General features: G+C 37.7%; 1 protein-coding gene across 4 annotated transcripts in view; it reads left to right on the top strand.

The window, feature by feature from the left end:
• Positions 1–11,167, top strand: part of PCGF5 (polycomb group ring finger 5) — a 66,350-nt gene extending 55,183 nt beyond the window's left edge. For all 4 annotated transcript variants that reach the window (XM_066323852.1, XM_066323855.1, XM_066323853.1 and 1 more), the window contains one exon: positions 1,645–11,167. In XM_066323852.1, coding sequence (XP_066179949.1) covers positions 1,645–1,692 — 48 coding nt within the window. In that variant the 3' untranslated portion in view covers positions 1,693–11,167. The remainder of the gene's footprint in view (positions 1–1,644) is intronic.
• The last annotated feature ends 10,204 nt before the right edge of the window (positions 11,168–21,371 follow it).

Genomic DNA, 21,371 nt, shown 5'->3' with positions numbered 1-21,371 from the left:
TTCCCAATACTATTTGAAACAGCATTTCAGTTTCCTCATTGAGAATTTTGATTTGAATTGATTTGTAAAAGTTACATTGCAACTTAGGACTATTATTTTTGTCTTGAGTAAAAAATTAGAACTAGTAGAGGGTAGAGGGTCACTCCCCACTAGTGATGGAAGTCAACTAACACACTCACACCTCCAAAAATTAGAATTGTCCTAGCGTAGTGCATTTGATTTATACAGTGTTGTGATTTTGTTTGCTAAAACACTGAGCCTCACTGGTTTATGTGGCAATTTCAGTGTGATGATTGCTCTGTCTCTGCCTGTGTGCACTTCCAATTAGATCTGCACACTTTTAGAGACAATTTAGATACTCAAAGTCAAAACCATGTGAAACAGTATTTAAATTATGTGCAGAGAAAAAACTAATCAGAGACCAAGTAATTTATGATACCACAGATAAATGTTTGTTAATTGCACATGCAGACTAGGGATGGTCTATTTTCCTGTCTTCTCTCCTAAATACTCCTGGTACTGTTAATACCTCTGTGTTTACTTTGTGATTTCTCTGAACTCCAGTTTGTAAATCCCCTGCAAGTGTGATCACATTTAGTTGTGGTTATATTTCACTTTGGAAATGGCATGGAAAGTTTATTAATGCTGTAAGTCTCTAGAGCTATGCCTTTGTTTCTTCATCTCTGTTGCATTTGAAGGATGAAGCAAAATGTTCCTGGTTTTAATGATAGCTTCTGTAATAATTCTTTATACTTCCAATTTTGTAATTAAAAAAAACCTTAACTTTATTTCTCTGTTGTATGGCAGAGAAGTATTTAAGGCCATACAGCTGCTGAGACAATGAGATTTGCCTGGTTTTTATGCTATAGAAAATAACCAGTATGCTAATGAAATTAAGAGGAAAACTTGAGACAAATGAAATGCTGAGAGACTAAAAAATAAGAGGTGGAATATAACAACAGTTTGATCAACAGGTGCCCAGGTATTTTACAGCCCTTTTGGGAAACCCATCCACTCTTGCCTTCCATTCCATAAGTTCTATCCAATTTAGGGATCCAAGAAGCTGATTTGCCTGGTTTTTTTTGCCTTTTTTTTTTTTCCCCCTATTTTTTTTTCTGTAGGAATTAAAAATTTATCACTAGATTTGAGGTTAAGGAGTTTGGATTTGGGGAAGAAGGTCATCTCTCAGAAAACCAGCTGACAGCAGTTTGACCTGTTTTTATAGTTTAGCTATGGAACCTCTGTACAGAAATTTAAAAGTACATCACCTATAAATATACTTTGGTTTAGAAAGTATGAAACGTCAAGATTGCTTTTTTATCAAACACAGCAACACAGAAATAAGACTTGTTTGAGTGCTCCCAAGTATAAATGTAATAAAACAAATAGTAAAATATATAAAAGCGGATTCAGAAACTGTATATCAGTGACAAATAACTAAGAGATTTGAAGTAGAGGGATGGATTTAACTGTTGAAATATATGGAATTATTTTGTATAAATTGTCATATGCATCTGTCGTAGAAATAAGGTCTGGCTATTCTTAAGGTAGCCTTTAATTGCATTTTCTTTGTATTGTTTATGAATCATGTCTTCATGCTTTCTTGTCTGTTTTTGTTGTTGTTTTTCCCTTGCTTGTTTTCAGTCTTACCCTATGGTACTTCAGTATCGACCTAGAATTGACTTCGGTTAGACCAAAGGGCCAGATCCCACTGAGATGAATCCTGCACTATTTGTTTACCCATCGACAGATTGCACAATGAATGGATGTGCCTGGATTGGGGGGACACAGCCAGAATTTCAGCATGCAAATAAGGACATTGTCTTTCTTAAAATTGTCAGTTGCATCTCTGTTGTTTCTGTTAGAGCAAGCCAAGTGCCATTCTGCTACTGAAATGTGCATAAGATATTTGTGTATCTTAAGTGTGTGCTGCAAATCATAGCCAAAATCATGAAGTGTACAGTCAAGACTCAAAACCTATGGAATATTTTTGCTTGCGTGTTAGAAAATTTTTCTGGTCCTAATATTGATTACACTAGCAAAATGGCAGAGTGCTCATTCAGTGGTGTTGCAGTTTCACACATTTACTATTTTACTGAATATTGTTGTTCAAATCATAGAGTACTGTAAAAATAACTAAGGATTATACCTTGACAATATTTTGTATAGAAAATATATTTAGAAAAGTGGTGATTGGACCACTACCTTTTCCTTGATAAGGTTCTCATGGGTCCAGGTATAGCTCACTCATGAGTGTGCAACAGTCCTTTTGCAGTGAATAAAGATTAATTACACTTAAGAAGAGATGTAGAACATCGTAATTCAAAATAGTAATTTTAAATCTCCTAAATTGCTAATATTGCTTAAAAGCATTGCAGCCTTTGTGATTGCACTTTCCGATGGTTTCCCTGAAGTTTGGAATTTGGGATACTATTTTTGGAAAAATGGCTTCTGGTCAGATTACATTTCGTGTAATAAAGCCTCCATAAAAATGAAGGTAAAATAATATAATAGTCTTTGGAACAACTAAATTCTGCTACAAAATTATGACCAAGGCAAAAATTTTCATAATTATTTCTTCTCATAATAAACATTTCCTTTTATGATTGAATAGAGGCCTATAATATGCTAAGACAAAAATAATATATAGCTTTAATTACATACTGTATCTCTTGTGACTATTTGGAGTTTAGAATTCATTACAGAAATTTTCATTAGTTAAAGTCACATCATAAAACTATTTCCATAAAATTAGAGGTAATGCAATACTGAAGATTAGCAGTCTGACCAAAATAATTGTTCAGGTCATATTTTTTTCCTAAGACCTGTAGTGCTGGATAAAACGTGATTGTTGCCTTAGGTATTGCAAGCATAATGGTTCTGGTACGGGATGTTTCTTGGGGGTTTCGGTAATGTTGCAGGGAGCATAGCAATGTGTATGTTTTCTGTCTTCTGTTGTCCTTGCTTAAAAGTCAGTTGAGTTTTTCTGATCAAATTCTCTGGAGATACTTATAGGTCAGTTACGTTATGTAATTTCTACTTAGTACATGCCTGCTAGTGTTGTAGATAGCTGTTTACTTTCTTTATGCCTTTTGCATACAGCAAAAAGGAACCAAATCAGTTTTTCACAAGCTACTGTAGAGTGAACTGATCATTCTTAGACAAAGTAAAAATTCTTTCTTGGGATCAAAGATGGATGTGAGGCTGTAATTTCTTTGTAAGTTTATGTTCATGTACGGTGATATGTTCTGTAGGAGAAATAAGCATGTTGTGGATTAAATCTGGCCCCTTTAATGTTGTTAGGAGTTCTAACACTGATGACTCGAGGAATCACATGTAGTTGGGTTGAATTGCACTCCAAAGCCCATATGAGATTCAGAAATCAGGATGCTGTTAGTAGCAGTCTGTTCAGGAACCCTGCCATTACAGGTCAAGGTTGCACATATTGTGCAGGTGCCAGTGGAACTGGGGAAGGAAACCATCTAGACTAAAGCTGCTGCCCCTTTCTGCAGTGTGCTGGTCAATACAGGCACTGCTTTGCCCAAAACCAGGCAAGGGTGCAGGTGCTGGCTGCAGGGAGCAGACATCCTTTTGCCCACCCAGTCTGTGATGTGCTACTTGACAGAAAGAAAATACTCCTTGTAGGGAGGGCCCTTCTCTGCAGAGTCTTTAGGGAAAAAGAGATTCTTTTATATATATAGAAATCCATCTCATGGAGCAGCTTGGAAGAGCAGAGCATGCTTTCTGATTGAAAATAGTTCTTCTCTTTAGTATATACAGTTGTTTTGTACAGTAGAAAAAGGATATTATTTGTAAATATTTACATGCACATACAAATTACACCTTACAGTTTTATATATTTCATGTGGTTTTCTACCAGAATTTTCACTGTAGATTTGCTTGACATAAAACACCTGTTTCAGTTGATCACAAAACTAATGCTAGGATGCTTAAGCATAATTTCTGCATGTGTCAGGGCACAATTTTTTTCTCAACAATTGTGTTTGCTGTTTTGAAAAAGATTGAACAGACTTGTTTTAAAAAGACAGGAAGGTATAAGTTTTAATCCATCCACCTAACAGGACCCTTGGAATTGCACTATTTTGCCTTGGCTTTGGAATGGCAACTAATAGAAGGTTTCTTTGACTGATAACTTCCTGTATTCATAATTCAGAGAACCATGAACTTTCTCAATCAAAGATGGACATTGGTTTTGATTCCTGGTATTTTCTTGATGCAAGTTAAAGCTTGATTACAGAAGGCAAATCTTCATTTTAAGCATGGAAAATACTGACAGATCTGAATCAATGTTCCCAGCTGCAAATGGTGGCATTAAATGCATATGAACTAACCACCTACACTTGATGCATTTCTGATTTGATGGCATGGTGCCTGAGTGCTGCTATAGTTTAATAGGTTTTGTAAAAGTAAAGTGCCAGTGAAATACATATCTTAACTGGGCAGCTTGTGCAACACAGGCATTGCCTTCTTTACAGGAAATTTTCGCTCATATAGTACATATGTGCCATGTCTCTACAGATACACAGATTTAATTCATTTGTGCCAATTAAGAGTATCTGAGCACCACAGGAATATGAGAATGCATGTGCAGAGATTCCTGTGTGCCAAAGATGGAGTAAAGTGAAATGAGTACCTAGGCATTCCCTTCAGACAGCACCATATGCCGTGCTAGATCAGATGCCTGGATAAAGTCACAGTTTCTGAGCATTTCCATGACAAAGTGTCACCACTGCATCCTTGTAAAGCATAGGAATATAAAATAAGTGTTGCTGCCACTCTGTTTCTATGGCTTTCCCATATTAGCAGTGTCTAACTGCAGAGGGACCTAAAAAATTCCACACTACTACCTAACCTTGCTGTCCCTTATTTAGCACATTTGGTGCTACTTGGGTTTTTTTTTCCCTAGAAGTGAAAATCTCATTAATGAAAATCATAAACAATTTTTTGTTGAGCATAGCTGGTTGTTACATTTATCTAGTAACAAGCTCTAAGATAGAATTTAGAAACAAGATCCTTTAATACCTCAAACAATATGGAATTAGATGATTATTCAAGAAATGTATCTTCTGTGATGCATTACTACACTCCTGGTAGCTAAGGGCCTAGTCCTATGAAGGATTTTTTTTTTTTTAATGAAATACCAAACAAGACTGCTACAATAACTGAAGTGACTCATCACTATCATAGGTATTGTTCACATGAAAGCTTTGGGGATTTGGTTCCTAGGAGTATGCAGTGCAAGAAGTATTTTGTGCACACTCAGCTAGCTTGCAGTTATGCAAAGAAAAATTACAGTAGTATTATCTTGACTTTACTGAAGATGTTACACAAAGTGAAGTGCCTGATTACTAATACAGAATACCTTTTAAGCCCATTATTTTCATTTGACAGGGTAATATTTGCTTCTGACTTTTATCTATGGTCTTAATATTTTCAGCAAGAATATATCATAAACATACTGTATTGAGAAGCTTTCATGGGAAAAAAGGATAAAAATAAATGTTTTTCTTTTGGATATTTTAAATTAAAACCACCCTATCTCAGTAGAAATTATATTAAAATAAGTACTTTTATGTGGAAAATATTCCATTTTCTGCATAAGGAACCCTTTAATTCCAGATCTTGGTCTTATTTTCTCCATAGGTTTCATCAATTTGACTTGACTTTTCTGCTCTTATCACAAACAGTTCTCCTGTATCTGCAGGAGAAAAGATTGATCCCATTCCATTTAGATATAAGCTAGGCCCTTACTGCAGACAAATAATGGTCCAGCTTCCTCTCATTTCTCCCATGAATAACTGTTATGTATGACTTCATAAGAGAAGTAAACAATTTTTCCCTCTCTGCTGTTAAAAAAATAGGCCGTGGCTTAGTCCTTTAATTGAACCAATCACTGAGTTGTATTGTTTGTGGGTTCTTTACATTTTCATATAAGTGAAGACAAGAGGTATTTATTCACTCCTCAGAAAAAAGCATTCTTCAGAGGACTTGCAAAAAAAGGCTTAGTATCCAGCTCAGCCAGATACTATGTCTGGTAGAAATACTAGAAAATAGGTATCTGTTCAAAAGCAGACAGTCTCAAAATAAATAGATTAAGCATTGTTTATAGAGGGGCTACATAATAAACTGGTTAATAACATTCATTGATCAAACTCATTTTTGTCCTAGAAAAGTGCAAAGGCACTTAAGACTTACATCCTTATCCAAGAGTTTGGTCCAGTTTCTTCATTTAATCTGGTAGATTGAAGGCATCTCTTTGCTTCCTACAAAAATGCATATATCATGCTGCATATTCCCCTCTCATTTTACTTCCTGCTTTGCTGACTTGTTATTTTTCTCAGTTAAAAATGTTTAAACAGGCACCTTTTCTCCTGTAATTAATACTAGGTTCTTACACATCTTTTGGCCATTCCCATACCCCACCTAATCTCCTACCCAAAAGTCAAAACATTAAGGACTTATAAAGGTGAAATTGTACATGAGGTGTCAGCTCACAAGTTTTATTTATCAGGTATCTCTCATTGACTTCAGCAAAGTTTTCGCAGTTGTGCATTTTCAATCCTTTATAGCCAGTTTGAGCAAGGTCATGCTTCCACAAGGGTTTCAAGCAACAATCCCCTTGCTTGAGGAGGGATTGTAGTCTACTGGAGTTTTTCCAGGATGAGTTCCAAGACACAAGGGGATTGATTCACCTGAAGGAAATGTGAAAACTTCCAACTGCATATTTACCTCTAATTTTGTCACATAGGGGTTGTCTGACCTTCAGACCTCAGCTGAAACATCCCTTGCAGGAATGTCCTTCAAAAGATGATCTCGCAATGTTTAAATATTTTTTCTTCATAGACAGATCTACCTAGTGATTTTCTTTTCTCTCTTCTGTCTACACTGTCTGTAGGTCAGATTAAAACCTTAGGTTCCAGAATAGGAAAACAATTAATAAATTATTCCAAACAGATTCTTCCATCCAAGGTATGTGCCATAAATCTTCTACATTCAGGTAGCTTTCCACTATAGCTGAGTAAGGATGTTGTTTCATTCTCTAGTAAGCAATATTTACAATTTAGGTCTCTGGTCCTGGAGTGTGGCAGTGAAGCAGATTAGCTCTGTATATGGGTAGAAATGTTCAGGCTATCTTTTGTATTTGCAGAAGGAGACAAAGTTCTGTAAGCTCAGGATGGGGGAGAAATTCTGGAATGAAAGATGTCTCTAAGTGGTAGTTTTTTGCTGTTACATTAATTTTAACCAAAGATAGGCATTGGTTTGACTTTGCTTGTTTTTCTGAACCGTTAGGTACTTTTCTTTCAAGTAACTTTTACATGTATTTTTAGGAAATGCCTCTAACATGGTTGACAGTTGACAGGATGAGTTGAACAGAAGTAGCTACTGTGCATTTTCCTTTTTCCTCATGATAGTCAGTGTAAAGCAAAGAGCTGAGAGAAGGTTACTATACTATATACAAAATGGCTGCACAGTAAATGGTTTTGCTGCTAGTTAACATAATGAGGGTTTTATTACAAATGAAGTTGTAATGAAGATGTTTATTGTCAAAGTGCAAGGCACATATTTTATAATGGTATTCTACTCTTAAAATTCAGTTTTGTATTATATTGAGTATGGTACATATTGTTCCTATTGTCTCCTGAATTTTGATGTGGTAAAATGAAACATGCTCCATTTTTACTGAAAAAATATCACATACGTATTGATTTAAAATTAGTCTTTGTTGTCAGATATTTAGTTTGTTCTTAAAAACTAGGGTTTTTTAAAAATAAACTATTTTTATGGATAATCTGATTGCCTAATAGTTTTAAGGGGCCTATTTAATACCAAAGGTAACGCCACCCAGAAATGGACTTGGAATATGACATTGACGCCTTCCTGGAGTGCCTGAATGGTCAAGAGGTACCTGGAGTCAATCAAGCAAAACTGAACCAGTGGTAGTTGTCTGTGTCACCAAGCTAAAGGGTTAGGCACACCTGGAAGTTTCAAAGACAAATTAGAAAAGGAGCGAAACAACAGGAATAGCATTGAGGTTGAGTCAACAGACATAGGGTAGCTCTGAGTCCTAGCTCATGTTCCTGAAGAAAAGCACAAAGGCTTGCATTTGCTGATGTGTCTGCTATACCTGGCCTGTGAACTAACAAAAAACTCAGTGTGCTGTCAATCCTGTAAACCTTCCAAAGCACAAAATAGTCACCAACTACTTTTGAGGTTTCTAGTCGTAGTTCAGTGATATTTTGGAGGGTGGAAAGGACAGATCTGGAGGATAATGAGAAGATATTAAGTATGTTTTACAGATTTTTATAGCTATTTTTTTAGCAAATGGCATTGCTGTCCTTGATGTGAGACCATTGATTAGTAAGAAGTGAATATTTTACTTGTGCATATAAAACAGAGAATAAAAAAATCCAAATTATCTTGATTTCCTTTTCCAGGATAGTGGTTAACTAAACTGGACAGTAATAGGTCAATATAATTGTTTAGCTGGCTAAAAGGTTTCATTTTAAATACTTACTGATCATATTTTTTTCTCTAATAGAAGCTTCTTAGCATAAACATGAAGCAATGCATCATTTTTTTCCCTTATTGCAGACTTAACTATTGAAAGAAAAGTATTTTGCATTTTTTTAAATTAATGCAAAGCCTGAATTGTTGGATGTTCCAGGCTACTGAATAGATGATACAGAGTTACTCTCAATGGATTTTTTGGGGGTGGGGGCCTAAGTGTCCTTATATAAGCTGTGATCCAAGTTAAAAGAAAGGAGCCTATGGTGAGCAGTAATAATGGTCTAATGCTTCCTTGCATTCGATCAGTAGTTACCAGTTTTTAATAAAGCAGCCCTCACAGTACTTAGGAGCTCATAGACCATATTGTGATCTTCAGTTGCTAATTTGTTTTAAAATATAAAATGTTTTAAGCTTTTTGTCAAAAGTGATAACATCCTATTACAAATAAACCTTTTTGTGGTTGTAAAATTTAGCTTATAAATCATTCAAATTGAAGTGAAAAAAACACAGGTCATTGTTAATGACAGTCTATCCTACTATTAAGAATATATGTATTTTTGTAAAGGAAAAGCACTTGTAGATATTTAATCAGTCCAATATCTATCTATGTTATTGTTTTGGGAAAAAAAAAAAAAGAAAACAAAATGCTGCTTAGAGAATCACTTACGTATTTTTATTTTTTTGTGCTCAAATGCATTTTCTGTTGATTTATGGAATGTTTATTCTGTGTGAAGCTGTATAGTTAGTACAGCTGGGCTAAATGCATTTCTCACCTTAATCAGTTGTATCTGACTATGATAATATACTTTGTGTCCAATCAGAAAGCAATTGCAAAACAGGCTTGTGGTGCTGTTTTTCATCTTTGATATTAGCTTCATCCTGCCTTATAACTTTTCTACTTCATTATAAGTAAAAAAAATGCTAACCATTTTTTGTGATGCATGTGTTTCAATGGACATTTCAGGGTATATCTGGTTGTTTAGTTAAATCTTACTATGCTTACTAACATTTTTATAAGATGACAGAATTTTACATACAGTATCTAATAAACAATCCCCTGGATGAAAAAGCATGCAAGATTAGTCAAGTTTAATACTTACCTTCCTTCTAAAGAAATTACTGTTGGGTACATGTGTGGAATGTAAGTGCATCACTAAAGATTCTGAGAATTTGAACAAATAATATTTTTTAAATTCAGAATAATTTAATTTTAATATTTTGCAACTATTTGAAACCACATTTCAACTGCATTTTGATTTATCATAATGCATTAGCACAGTTTCAGGGAAGAAAAAATACAGTAAAGAATTTTATTAAAGTATAATTAAGTGTGGCAACCATATTTGTTTGTGTACACATTAGTGCACAATCCAAAATCTCTTATTTCTGTGGGATACTACAGGGATCTACTTCATGGGTCTGATGCTCAGTTACGTTCTTCAGCTTAACTTCAGTGGAGTGACTTTCTATAATTATCCTTGTAGCTGAGACTTGAAATAAGCCAGACTTCCCACTTCCTCACTTAATTTCCTTTCATGGGTGACTAATATTGTTTAAATTTACTCTTATTATATTAACCGTCTCATAAGTAAGGTTTGCAATAATGAGTGTACACTAGCAGTAGAATTCAGTGGTAGGAACTCAACTGAGTAAATACTTGTGTCCTTGACCAATTGGGGGAGAATTTGACTCAGATCATGAACACTTGAAATGGCATTCTCTCATTTATGCTCATGCTTCACAAAGATCTGCAGTTGATCGGGATTTGATGTGTTTTATTACATGAACATATTCCATTTTTATAATTTTTGTTAAGAGCTAATTTCTGTAGTAATTAGTTAAGATCAACATCTCAGGGTCCACAAAGTAGCAGTTTAAAATCCATTTGGTCTGAGTGCAATACCAGTACTGCAGACTTGTATCTTTTGAAGAACCAAATATGTTGTGTTTTGAAGTCCTTAAAAAGCACTGTAAATTTTACCAGTTCTACCAAAGGAATGTGAGGAGTTTTTTGATCTCAAATCTGAGTGTGGCCCTAGAGAAAATAAGACACTTATAACTGAGTCAGCACTAGTGATCAGTTTTCCATTTAGGGACGGGAAGTGCTGCTACTTGGGGGATTTTTGGCAAAACCCTGTGGTTGTGCCTCTTGATGTAGTGTGAGGCCTGTTCAAATCTGCATTGACATTTGTAAGCAAGATTTATTTTGAAAGAACAGTTCCTGCAAACCCTGTGAATGGGCCTCTAGAATCTTGTGCAAAAAGGTGGCAGGTATGTAATGATATTTCTAATAGTGAACTACCTGTACAGCTCAGTACTGGTGATGTTAAATTGCATCTTCCATGCTAATGTCAAGAAGGTTTACAGCACCTGTATAATGGTTGATAACAAATGACAATTTGGCCTGACCTGTATGCTGCAAGATGCCTCTAGCCCAGCTGGATTAATTTTATGAAAAATCTAGACAAGCAAGAAGTATAACTAATCTGCTTACTAGCACTGAATTGCTCCTTTCTCAAAGCAATAAATATATTCATGTTGTAACATATGTTGTGGAGCCTACAATACGAGTTGTTTTGTTGCATTGTTTCTATATAATTTATTTTGTGCAATAAAAAAAATCTCTGGTTTTATCTGACTTCTTTCTACTTTGTAATAATATTTGAATTAAAACATTTTCTACCTTCATATCTTAATCATTTTTAATTTTCATTTCACAGAAGTGCAGTAATATTATTCATTATAGAAAAAACAGAAGGTAGTCTCATGACCTGATTTCATTCCAGTTAATGTCATAGAGTGTTACCATTAATTTTCACGGGTGCGGAGTTCTGCCTAACATTAAAGTTGTCTGGACTTGGCACCCTGTTTTAAAATATAACCAGGTGGGTTACAGTGTGACTGTGTGCTTGAGGCTTTTTAAAAACAAAACAAACAAACCCATAGAGTTTCTTCAAATTTTTTTTTTTAATTTCACTGCTTTTTGTTCTCTCCCTTTTTGATGTTTTTCTGATTTCATATGGTTTCATTAATATCGATTATTCTGTGCAGTTACCTTTATTATGTCATTGAGTTGTTTTAACTCTAAGGTAGTGTAAAATAAATGTGCATGCAAATTGGAAGGTAGAGGATATCCTTACAAGTAAGTGTGAAGTAATATTATTCACAGTATATACTGAGTTACTGCAAAGAAAAACAATGGAGAGAGCCCTGTTATTCAAGAGAACTTGTATCTTTTATCTGAGATGCTCCTACAAAACCTGCATTACCACCACATGAGCTCTGAGACGTGGCTCAGATTTGGAAATAATAGAAAGGGTTGCTGACTGAACTAAAATGATCTGAGACAAAGTACTTTTTGTGTCTTCTTGTAATATCCTACGTTAGCAGAAAAAACCCAGTTGCTTGTGAGCACAAAATATGAACGTATATGTAGCACATTGCAATGCATACATATGATTAAATAGGATTTGTTAGGTACCAATTGGCTGTTAACAGGCTAAGAGCAGCTGTGGCACCACTGGCTGCTCTGTAGCCTGTGCAGATGAAGCCCTGCAGCCTCAATGGCTTTCTTTGGACCTTTTTCACATGGGATATTTGACCCCCAGATTTGTCAAAGGTCATAAATACTTTCCCTTCTTCTAAAATTGTTCTTGAGACTGAAGGTCACTCAGTAAAAAAAACCCCAAACTTTACATAATGTTTCTACATAATGTCGTTACATTCTTTGTTGAACAGAAATTGAATTGTATATAAGTGCAAAATTCTACTCCTAAATAGGGAACTTTTCCTCAAGCAAGATTTCCATTTAAAATGCAGTGATTAAATTAGTCTAAACAATTACTTTGTTTCAGATAGCTAAAAAGAGAATCATTGTGGGGGAAAAAAACCCCATGCATAAGAATAGTAACAAATGCCTGATAAGTCATAAAGCTGGATTATGTTTTTTAGAAGGAGGAAGGTAGGTGGTATACAAACAGCTGTTTACATGAGGGATGTAGCAGATGAATTTCCCTGTTGGAACTGTGATTCACATTGCTTTCTACTCTAATTATTTTTTCCTCTTTTATTCTAGAGGACAATATGCAATGCAATGTCATTATAGGCAAGAGTAATGCTTTTCAGAAGAAAAGTGCTTTCGTAATTTAGGTTTCATTAAAGCAACAGAAATTTGCTGGCAGTGTGTAATATGAGCACCTTGTTCCAGTGGCACACTTCCAACATCTTCATTTGGAAAGAAGACTGCTGCATTCACAATTCATAAAAGCATTGGCATCTATCCCATTAAACTCACACAGGAAAATGAAACCTTCTTATATGCAAAAACACCCTATCTTTTCTAAACTATTTATAGGTAATGTTCTGTTCTTTCCTGTAGTACACAAATAATGACAGTAAGTGCACTTTTAGATATGGAAAATAATTACAAAAAGGAACTTAATAAAAGCTATACTGAAAACCAGTTTTGGAGACACTTTAAATACCTTGGATTTAATGTCATCCTTTTGCACATGTATGTGTCCTGTGCCAAAAACTTCCCATCCTTCTGCCTACACACAGCCTCTATAGATTTGTGTCTCCGGAACCAGCAGAACTTGTTACTAGCTAGTATTACTCCTTTAATTTCTCTATCCATGTCCTTCTCAAAGTAATGTGATTTTGTCTTGACTAGTTTCTAAAATGTGTTTTATTCCCATGCTCCTCCCTACAACCTGCTAGAAGTGATGCAGACACAGAGGAGTGCTCTGTGTGCTCTTCATGTCCTTATGCTACACCAAAAATCAGAAGTTCTAAACATCTTAAATAGTGAGCTCAGGAAAGTCCACTGCTCCTCCCATGCTTTGCTAGTTTATGGTGTTGGACTTCTAAAGTACCTTACTACCCACAAAGAGCTGGTGGAGTGCATTTGATACTGCTGCCAGGGAAAGAGAAGGGGATATACTCCCAACGGCAAACAGCATCCAGAATAGAACCTGTACTTCTCTGAGTGCTACCCTCATCTCCAGTGAGCATTGCTTTATAATGCTAAACAGCAATTGCACCAACTTCTTCCAGACCCTTTCTCCAAGTGTTCAGCTCAGATTGTTATTATCTGGTAATCAAAATCCCTGGAACAAGTGAAAAAAAAAAGGGCATGGATCTGTACTGCTGAATAGTTCAGTAACTTGCAGCAGTCAGCCAACCCCTCCTTCCATGTTCTGCTGATTGCCAGGATCTTTCTTCTTAGACTGAAAAGGTGCTTCCAGAGCACCTTATAAATAAGCAAAAAAAAAAAAAAAAAAAAAAAAAAAAAAAAAAAAAAAAAATTACTACAATGCTTGAGGTAAGCAATATGCAGCTTGTTTTTAATCTTTATTTGGAAAAATTACTATAAAAGTTCTCTGGCTAATACTTTGAGTGGATGAATGTGCATGTTCAGAGCATTACCCATGTAATTTGACTTCTGAAAAATATTCAGAGATATAAAAAAGGTTTGCTAATCAAAATTTTTGTTCATATAAAAATTAATACATAATTTATGCTAATATGGCTTATTTAGAAGAGTGATACTATGAAGGAAAAAATCTGTACTGTTGTTTTTGACCCAGGGCTACTATAGTTTGATTTTCTATACTTGCTATGAAAACAAGTTGTTACGTCACATCATAATAACAGCATGAAACCAAACACTTTTCTGTAGATGCCTGATCCTATAAAGGCTTGTGCTGAAAGAATACTCACATGTGTAACATGCAAGATGTGTACATAGTTTTTTAGTGTTGTGGAAATACAAATTGGCCTGCTGGTAGCATGTTCTCTATTTGTTTTACACATTATGTTTAAAACAAGAAAATCACTTGGAAAATAGATGCCTACCATTTCAAAGGAGCCCAAAGTGCTTTGTAGGCTATGTATTTAAAACATACACATGCAGGAGTGACTTTGCCATGGCAACACAGCCATAGGTAAAAAGCAATAGAGCAACTCATCCCAAGAAAGTAATTCAAGTGCAAGAGAAGTGTTCAAGGTAACAGTAATGTGAAATCAGCCACACCTAAATCTATCTATTCAGGTCTGTTCCCTGACTTTGGAGAAAAGTGCCAGTAAACCTTTTCAGTGACTGCACAGTGAGCAGCCTACCATCTGCATTCAGCCTCAAAACACTGATTTCTGCCTGCAGCTCCTATTCTAGGAGACTTCAAGACTATTCTGTGGTAAACAAATTCTCAGGAAAAAAAAATCAGTAAAATGCTTTATCTCTATGAGCCTTAATAGAGTCTCAATTCCCAGCATGGGGAAACTACAATAACTACTGCTTAGAGAAGCTGACAGGAATCTAAATTATTTTGAGTTACTTGTAATATCTTCTAGATTTTGAGAAGGTGGGTGTGGTGGGAGAGCCTACTTGTCTTTCTAAGGGACAGGGCTGTACACTAATTTTCTTTATCCTGATATCATCTACTCCTAGTCACAAGAGGAGCCTGGCTAAATTTTAAAATTTGAATAGCCTGTAAAAAATTCAGTCCTCAGCTCTGGTAGTTCTTACCACTCTTGATTGGACAACAGTAGGTGAGGACAAGAATTGCCAGAGATGTAACACCACAGAGAGCACCATGTGGAGAAAATTGCTCAGCACACCACCACAAGGGTGTTGGCCAGGCAGCCATGGAGTGGTAGTGAGCCAACCAGCTGGGCACAAGCTCCACAGCTGCATTGGACTGTTTGAGCTATTTGCAGCTCTGTGCAAGGAAACTGGCAGCACAGGGGCAGTGGCTGTGGGGTTTGAACCCCTGTAGAGCTCAGGTCACTGCCAGCCAGACTGCCTGTACACTACACTTCGCTGTAGACAAGGTGTGTGTCCACTGGTTATGTAGAAAATACTGTATGTGTTCTTTCACTAATAAGGATTTTTAATGCCACCCATATTCTTAACTGTTTCCAGGTTAAAGTGCATAGCCAGCAGATAAACTGTGTTTTCTAAATGTCCTCACATTTTGCTACAAGGAAGTGTACACTTAGTTTCAGCTGCTGTTTGCAGCCTGACATTAAGAGTTAGCAAAGAGCCTGACCTTGGAAAACAGTAGAAGAGCATCCTTGAGCTTTCCTATTGGACTGCAGGCAGAAGCTCTGGCAGAAAACAGGAGACTTATTGGTGTGGCCATCAGCTTGAGACTGAGGCTGTGAAATCCAGTGCCTGAGCCTGTGGATTCACAGTTTTCTTGTTGCTGAACTCTTGGGGAGCATAGGCCATGAGGAAGGAAAACCATCTGTTGTGCACCAGCTGTATCATCTGCTTTGCTTTTATTTGCCCACAAGGAACCACTGGAATAAGAATAGTAGTGAGTGCACACTTGTGAATATAAATCAAAGCTTTCTGTGGGAAAGCAGGCACTAGACAGTGCTTCATACTATTAATAGCTCTAAGAGAAGACAGAATGTCCCAAAAACAAAAGCATCATGGCTTGTCACCTGCTGCTCAGAGAACTCATCAAATGTAGTCCTCACAGATGATTATTTCCATTGACTCTGTAAGTCAAATGTGTTTTCTTCCACTTCAGCACAGGATCAATTATAATCATCTCTAAAAGCCTACAGGTACAAGCATCTCCAGTGCAGCAGACCACAAGGCACATTTACATTTTCAATTTGAGGATCCAAAGCTGAACTGAGTCCCCATCTCTTCATGCATCAGTAATATTTAGAATGATGATCAATGAATGCTACATTAAGAATGCTTAAAACATCACTGATCCCTTCCAAGCAACACTTTAAGAGGCTCCACTCTTTTTGCACCTCTACAAAACTCACAAAAGAGAAGTGGTTAGATTTTCTCTGACTTCAATAAATACCTGAGCAAGACAGCAACACCCAGATGCTAAAGCAATTTTGAGTAAAAACCCAGCACACAGCTGACTGCTCTCAGCAAAGCCATGTGGATGTATGCAAGACCCAGGTTCCAGGGAGGGACACAAAGCCAGCACAGGTGTCCATCCCAAGGAATGGGAGAAGAAGTTCCTCAGGTGTATTTCAGAATCAGATGGAACAAGGCTTGTTTAGCTTTCACCCACACCGAGATCTTTTGTCAAGGCTGGAATGCATGTGGAGATTGTGTTTTGCATTCAAAGAAAGGTTACCTTTTGACAATTTTCCAAAAGCCCCTGGCCTTTTATTTTTCTAAATTTAATGATAAAGCCCAATACTGGGAGACCAAAAAGCAAAGCTTCCCCTTACACTGGGAGAATTTCAGTGGCTTGGAGAGACTACAAATATGACAAACACAACTACAGCACAAGAAAGAGAGCTCTGTGAATGGAAAATGTCTTATTAAATAGAAAAAACTACAAAAGATCCTTCAAAAAATAGTTTAGAGTATATCAAAGTAGAAGCCAAGGAAATAATAATAATAAAAAAAAAATAAAAAAAATAAAAAAATAAAAACAACCCAAGAGGAAAAAACCAAAACTTGTTAATGGTTTTATAGATGCTCTCCATGTTCATTAGTACCTAGCCTTTTTCCTGTTGAGCCCTAAGCAGTTGGCACTGAATTTGCTGCTGTTAATTATCAGTGCAGAGCAGTCTTCTCCTGGGCTCAGATGTGTCCAAGTCAAGATTTTGAACTGTAAATGTAATCACCTTTACAGTGCTTAGGTAAAAACTGAGCTTAAATGCATGAGACAGCTGCTGCAGATCAGATGTGATTGCTGGGGTGGAGGTGTAGAGACTTATCTTAAGGTCTGGAAGCTCCATCTGTGTGCACTCTGTCATCAGCCCTGATTTTTAGGAGCTTGGTGTTAGTGAAACAGTGAGTCCATGCCCAGGCAGGATGACACACCAAACACCACTCTGCAGCTGGAGTCTTATGTGGTAAACATTTCTAGTAATAGCCTTAATCTTTGTTCTTTTCAATACGTGACACAGCTGGACCTGGACTTTTCTGATAGCATTTATAGCAGGTATTTATGTAGAAAAATGAGGGTAAATTGACCTGGTGCTCTGCTGCCCAGCAATAAGCAGAAGAGTTACTCATGTTCTGGAGCTGTAGGTATGGATGTGCTGGACCTCCACATTTTAAAGTCATTATGTATGATACATGTCAGAGAAGTCTGTCTAGATCACAGAAAGATTTTGCCCACCATCTTTTAGCATCAATTCAGTTGAAGCAGCCCATGGGCTTGTGAAGGCATAAGCTTTTGCCATTTTCCCAGTCACAGCAGCAGTGACTGTTCTGCTTGCTCTCCATGTAAGGCCCATGTAAGAAGCCAGCTGCATTGTGTTAAACCACTTCCACCCTTTCAGGTTGGATCTCCTATCAAATCAGGTACTGACTTACCAGATTTTTTTAGAGATTTCTCTCTGTTTATCATTAACCCACTGTCTTTGTCCTTTTAACAGCAACGACTCTGCTTGAAATTACAGTGGTTAATTTCTTTGCAACCAGCTCTCCAGTGCCCATTGTCAGCAGGATAGAAATTGGTGCTAAACCAGCAGCCACAGGTACATGCAGTTACTAAAGTCTGAATGTAAAACTCTTTTAGCACTCAACCCCTTCCTAATTAGCACAACATCAAAGCATGGACATCCTCCCCCAGTAGCCCATACTCTGGAAAATTCCCATCCTGCCTACATGAGGTGGTACAAGCTCACAAGAAAGTTCCTGGGACATCTGCAGCATCCCTCACCCAGCCCTACACTGGATCAGTGGGCAAGTTGGTTTGTCTCTCCCCCTGCCTTTCCACTCTGAAGATTCCTGGGAGACAAACTCTGGGAGATGGGTTAATTTTGTCTCTTAACTGGTGACCCCTGTAATATAAATAGTGCCGTGTTAGGCCCATGGTAGTAACGCTTGGTGCTGCAGAGACAGGAGGGTTGTTCTATCTGAGTAGATATGTTCTACATCTATGTGAGTAGATGTGTTCTGTAAGTGCCCTGAGTGGCAGTACTCAGTTAAGAATGCATTATATTAATCTAAAATCCTGCTAAATAGTAGGTAGTTAAATCAATTTCTTCTTTCATTCTCTCTCCAACAATTATTCTGTGTTTCTCTCTTGGTTTTAGTTTGTATCATAGACTTGATGGTCCCACTTCCTTCACACCTTTCATATGTTACAATTTGCATACTGCAAAGAGAAATAGTCTACACTGATATTGCATTTCTGAGTAGTTTCTGATGCATGAAATTCTCTTATCCTTAATTGGGGGCTCTTTTTTTTTTTTTTTCTCCCTGAGCCTTCTGCCTCTGTGGACACCTGCTTCAGCTGTTAAGACGTTGTCTTGATATTATTCCTGAGAACACCTGTATTTTTTGCTTTTTCTTAAACATTAAATTGAAACATTCATTTTTCTGTTTTCTTCTAAACTTTATCTAAGACCAGTTAATGCACTCACTAAATCTGTGCCCCTTCTACCCAAGGGCAATTTGTACAGCAATTTAAACTGGAGCCAACTTCTGTGCTGCCTTTGCCAACACGTTCAAATCAGGGAGATTGCACATCCTTGTGTAGGAGAACCTAATTCTGAACTTTCTCAGTTTAAGTCTAGACTTTCTCCATGAAGATCAGGTTCAGTAAAGCAGAGTAGATTAGATTCCAAGGTCCCCTGTTAAGTATATACAGTGCTGAATTTAATTTTTCTCATTCAAAACAGAAGAGAAGCAAAGTGGGTGCTGTTGTTCATTTCATTCCCGTGATCAACGCTATTGTTTATTACTTCCTACAGGTTTGCAAAACCACACCCTACTCAAGTGGTTTTGAGGGTTTCCCCAGGAGTACCCATATGCTGCAGGGTTTCCTCACGCTTGCCAGGTGAGTCTCTTCTTGGTTTCCAGTGCAGACCTCCTCCTGGGATTAAACTAGGCTGTGGGACTGGTTCTTTCTGACCCACTGGGACAGTTTTAGAATGGTGGTAACCTGCGCTGTGCACATCACTGGGCTTTATCATTCGTTGAACTTAATGTCAATTTTGAATTTGTTTCAACATGAAAACAGTGTTTATCATAGAAGTGGGTTGAGTCTAAACATAGCAAGAGTGGACCTGAGCTCATCACTGGTCTTTATCAATCTTTCAGTCAGCTAATTAAAGAAGCAGAACAGGGTCTTGCTCTTTGCATTGCTTCCTAGTATAGACAAAGTATTAATTTCAACCTTAGCTGCAGAAGGACATTGGCAAGAGACATTTGGATCTGAGTAGGTTTCCAGTTTTGTTTTAGTGTGTTTCTTAACATCTGCTGAGGTGGGTGGCTGCTTCAGGGGGGAGGGAAAATTAACTTTATTGATTGAGTAATTTCCTTTATGAAGGTTCTGAAGGGGATGGCTGCCTGCAGGAATAATATTTGTTAAATGGCCATATTTGGGAAATGAGTCAGTGAGAAAATAGCATGCAGATCCCCCAGCTTATCTCCAGCAGGGAAAGAACAGAAATGTGCTAAGAAAGGAAGATAGATGCTGACTTGGAGATAACAAGATAAAATGACCCTAATAGGGTTATCTTAATTATTAACTAAAAAAAACCCCATTAAGACTATGTTGGAACTGGCCATTCCAAATGCTAAAACTTTTTTAATGAGAAAATTTGCACAAAAATAATTGCCCACCTGCAAAATATGTTTAGTTCACATTAATGCTATGCATGCAGGGTTTTGCAGCTCTATTCTTTACCTACCTTCTCCTGCTTTTTCTGGGAAAAAAAAAAAAAAAAAAAAAAACCACAGGTGGACACAATGATGTATTCAAGACATTAACGATAAAAGAAAGGGAAAAGAAACATCGTTTGTTGTATGAACTACTTCAGCATACCATGCAAGGATGGCAAGACCCTAAAACTTAAAACACCTCCCAGGATTTGTCCTTGGGTTTCAGAGACCAAAGCAGCAGCCCATCTAATTAGCTACAGTTACTGTCTCTTTAGCAGCTTTCTCACTGCTGACCTCTCTCATTTACTGTGAATCTTTGTAAAGAACATTTTCCACAGTCTTTTGTCCCGGCAGCTTACTCCTCAAACCCAGGAGCAGACTGAAATAGTTTCCACTTTCTACCAGTTCATGGATATCTTGGGTCTCGTTTCCTCTCGTGTTCCTGAAGACATGCCGTGGCCTCGCTTGGCCTTTAAGCTGCTGTGGGCTTGGAGTGCCTGCTAGGGGAATGCTGGTTATTGGGAAATCTTGGGGAAGGGGAAAGGAGACCAGCAGCAAATTGATGTGAAGTTAAATAATTGCTTTTGTCCTTAGCCTTGAGACCGGGGTGGGAAGTTGGTAGATGAAACAACACGAAATCTGATATTTACTAAGTAAGCCTTTCAAACCCATGCATCAGCCTGGGAGGCTGCCCGTGGAACAGAATAGCTCTGCACTGATGAAGTGAAATGGTCCCTGCCAGAGCTAAGCCCGGAGCGGCTCAGCCCCGGAGGCGTGCGCAGGGAAGCGCCGGGAGCCGCCGTGCCCAGACTGGCACCGCCCGACAGCCCCCGAGGGGACTCCCGCGGCTGGGAAACGCTTTGAGCCCTTGGCTTGGGAGGGATAAAAGGTTTACAACAGTGCCGCTCGTTCTTGCTGCAAATCCCTCCCCACCGCTTCCCCGACACGGTAACAGTGCGCGGCAGCGGCGAGGAAAGGCAGCGCTGTGAGTGCCCGCGGCTTTGCCAGGAGACACACGGCACAGGCAGCGGCTGCGTGCTTGGGCACTGCCCCGAGGGCACCGCCTGCCCTGCCCTTCCCTCTGGGTGGGCACTGCCTCGTGCCTGGGTTCCCTTCCATGAAATTCCCGAGTCTCATCAGGGACAAGGCGTCTTTTCTAGCCCACCTGAAAATCCGCTCCGGAGTATGATTTTTCAGAGACGCAAGTTCCTGTACTCTGCACTGGTGAATTTGC

Source organism: Sylvia atricapilla, chromosome 8 (genome assembly GCF_009819655.1).
Source record: "Sylvia atricapilla isolate bSylAtr1 chromosome 8, bSylAtr1.pri, whole genome shotgun sequence".
NCBI classification, from domain to species: domain Eukaryota; kingdom Metazoa; phylum Chordata; class Aves; order Passeriformes; family Sylviidae; genus Sylvia; species Sylvia atricapilla.
The sequence above is the reverse complement of the archived record's forward strand: the minus strand, read 5'-3'. Positions and strand labels throughout refer to the sequence as shown.